Raw genomic sequence first — 2,673 nt, 5'->3', positions numbered from 1 at the left:
GGGTCTGCAGCAGCTCAGGCCTCTGGTCACGCTCCCTGCCTGCCCCTCTGCCCTCCCCAGGGGGTTCCCGTGGGGTGTGGAGGGGGTGGCTGTCGAGAGGGGGGTGCTGTGGGGGCGCGGCGGGAGGTGCTGACGGTTCTTCCTGCGGGATTCCAGAGCGGGAGCGGGTTCGGGGGGAGCGGGGCCGGCTCCACCCGGGGCTTGGTCAGTCCTGCTGGACTCGGAACGTCTCGTAGTCCTCGGGGATGGTGTCTGGGGAGGGGGAGAGGAGAGCAGAGGGGGAGATGAGGGGCAGGGACAGCCGAAGGAGCTGCTGGGTGATGATGGCCCAGCCCGAAGGCAGAGCGGCCCCAGGGTGTGCCCTGGGCTCTCAGAACCCACCGTTGCAGCGGTAGCGCAGGTTGGACCAGATGATGTTCTCCTGGGAGAAGCAGAAGACTCCGAGGCGTCCCCCTCGCATGGTGGTGTCCAGGACGACGCCCGTGTCCGCCACCACCTCGGGGCCCTCGTAGAAACGGGCCCTGGGGGGACAACAGGGCTGTGAAGGCGAGACCTCCCCGGGAAACGTGGCTGCCCCAACCCTGGGAGCGCCCCAGGCCAGGATGGAGCAGCCTGGGATGGTGGGAGGTGTCCCTGCCCACGTCCCTGGACGAGCTTTGAGGCCCCTTCCGACCCAACCCGTTCCGGGGTTCCACGAGGCTGATTTTCCCTGTGGAATTCCCTGTCCCTCCTCTCCCTTTTGTGTCCAGCCCCCCACCCCGAGCCCAGCAGAGGGAATTCACTGCAAGCCCTCACCTGATGTACCCGACCTGCGGCCGGTGCTGCAGGAACCAGCGATAGGACGTCTTGTCCTTCCAGCCGGAATTCCGAGGGTCTTTCCAGAGCAGTTTGACCTGGTCAGTGGTGTCTCCCGTGTGCCAGAGGGAATTCCGGAGGTATTCACCGGGGCCCGTTTTGGACTTCACCGCCTGGGAGTGGGGAGAGGCCGGGCAGTGCGTGGGAAAAGGAAAAGGCAACAAAAAAAATCCCCCCTGGAATTGTTTTTTTTTTTTCCCCGTGGTTTCTTTACCTTCAGTTGAATTCCAGGTTCGGCTACTGCCCGGAAGGGGTTTGCCTGCCAGTAGGTCTGTTCCATCTGCTTCCACATGACCACGTAGAAGCTGGAGCTGTCCTGGTACCCGAAGATGAAGCCGGCGTAGTCATCGTCCGTGGCCGTGTTGACGTGGAACGTGCCCTCAAAGTCCACCCCGTTGAAGGCTGTGTAACCTGGTGGGGGAACGACCCCTCTGAATGCCGGGACAAAGAGGCTGATCCATTTTTTTGTTATGGATTCAGCTCAGGGGGGTGGATTTTGCCCAGTGAAATCCGAGGGTTTCTTCACTGCGCAGAGTATTTTGGAGGAGGTGGAGTCGATAAAGGCGCGACTGAAACTCGTCAGAGCTGCACTGAGGGGTAATTTTTCCAACGGGGACAAAGGGAATTCCTCACCTACAGCCAGGCCAGGATCGCTGTTCATGGTCTGGACAATCTCCATGCCCTGAGGAAGAGAGGAAAGTTGACTCATTAGTGCAGTTCCAAACGCACCAACCTCCCTCTCGCTCAGTGACCGGCGCTCCGCGACTCAGGCACCACCAAACCCGCAGAGTCTCCTAAGGAAAACTGCAGCCCAGCTGCTCCCACCTGTGCTGGGGCACTCCCCTACCTGGTTGAGGACGATCCAGTTGGGGTCAATCTGCGCGTCCCCCTCGGGGTCCAGCACCACGGTCTGGAACGCCCTGAAGTCGGTCAGGGTCACCTCGGCGTTCTCGGGGCACACGTCGATCCTGTCGATCACCATGTCCCTGTCGAAGTCGTTCTCGCACAGGTTCCCCACGCCATCGCCTGGGGGCACAAGGGCAGGAGCAACCTGAGCTGCCCGTGGGTTCTGTTGCCCCCCTGGCACCGGGGTTTTGCTCAGCTTTGGTGCTCAGGGCAGAGAAACCCCTCAAATCACAGACGCTCCTGCAGGACGGCACTTCCCACGTGTGCTCCTGATGTCAGGGCTGTGGAATCTGAGCCTGTCCCAGGGATCTGAATCCCTGGGGGTCTCCAGAGCTCAGCAGATCCCCTGGGGAGAATCCATTCCCTCACCATCCGAGTCCTCCTGGCCGGGGTTGGGGACCAGCCTGCAGTTGTCGGGGCCCGGGGGTTTCACGTCTGGGATTCCATCGTCATCGTCGTCGTCGTCGCACTCGTCCCCCAGCCCGTCGTTGTCCGTGTCCACCTGGGAGCTGTTGGGCACTGTGGGGCAGTTATCCCGGGAATCCTGGTGCCCATCCCCGTCGCTGGCGAAGAGAAGGGCAGGGAAAGGTTACCAAGGTCCATCCTTCCACTGGCCGCTTTTTTGGGGAGGTGGGTCTGAAGGAAGTTCCACCTCTCTTAACCTCCTAATGTTTTTTACTGGGTGAGGCCAAGCCAGGCTGTCCCTTTTTCTCCCTTCCTCCCCCCAGGATTCCTCGCAGCCTGGTGTGATTTTCGCAGCAGGGTCTCACCTGTCCTGGTTGGTGTCACAGACATCTCCCACCAGGTCGTGATCGGTGTCTTTCTGCCAAAGTAAAGGGAGGATCATTTAAGTTTCCCACAGATCCAGAGGAGGAATGGGCAAGAGAGAGAGCAGAGGGGGAGCTGAGGAGG

The 2,673-nt window shown here is 61.1% G+C and overlaps 1 protein-coding gene across 1 annotated transcript; it reads right to left on the bottom strand.

The window, feature by feature from the left end:
• Window positions 1-86: 86 nt before the first annotated feature.
• LOC114070014 (cartilage oligomeric matrix protein-like) lies at window positions 87-2,584 on the bottom strand (the record flags this gene model as incomplete). The annotated part of the gene is made up of 8 exons (XM_027907192.1): window positions 87-252; window positions 382-521; window positions 796-968; window positions 1,070-1,266; window positions 1,489-1,537; window positions 1,703-1,881; window positions 2,131-2,324; window positions 2,532-2,584. Coding segments are annotated over 8 exons (1,032 nt in total), but the record flags the coding sequence as incomplete, so codon positions are not given.
• Between the last annotated feature and the right edge of the window lie 89 nt (window positions 2,585-2,673).

This window comes from Empidonax traillii, unplaced genomic scaffold (assembly GCF_003031625.1).
Source record: "Empidonax traillii isolate 1590-97213 ecotype Southwest subspecies unplaced genomic scaffold, ASM303162v1 scaffold1417:size190790, whole genome shotgun sequence".
NCBI lineage: Eukaryota > Metazoa > Chordata > Aves > Passeriformes > Tyrannidae > Empidonax > Empidonax traillii.
The sequence above is the reverse complement of the archived record's forward strand: the minus strand, read 5'-3'. Positions and strand labels throughout refer to the sequence as shown.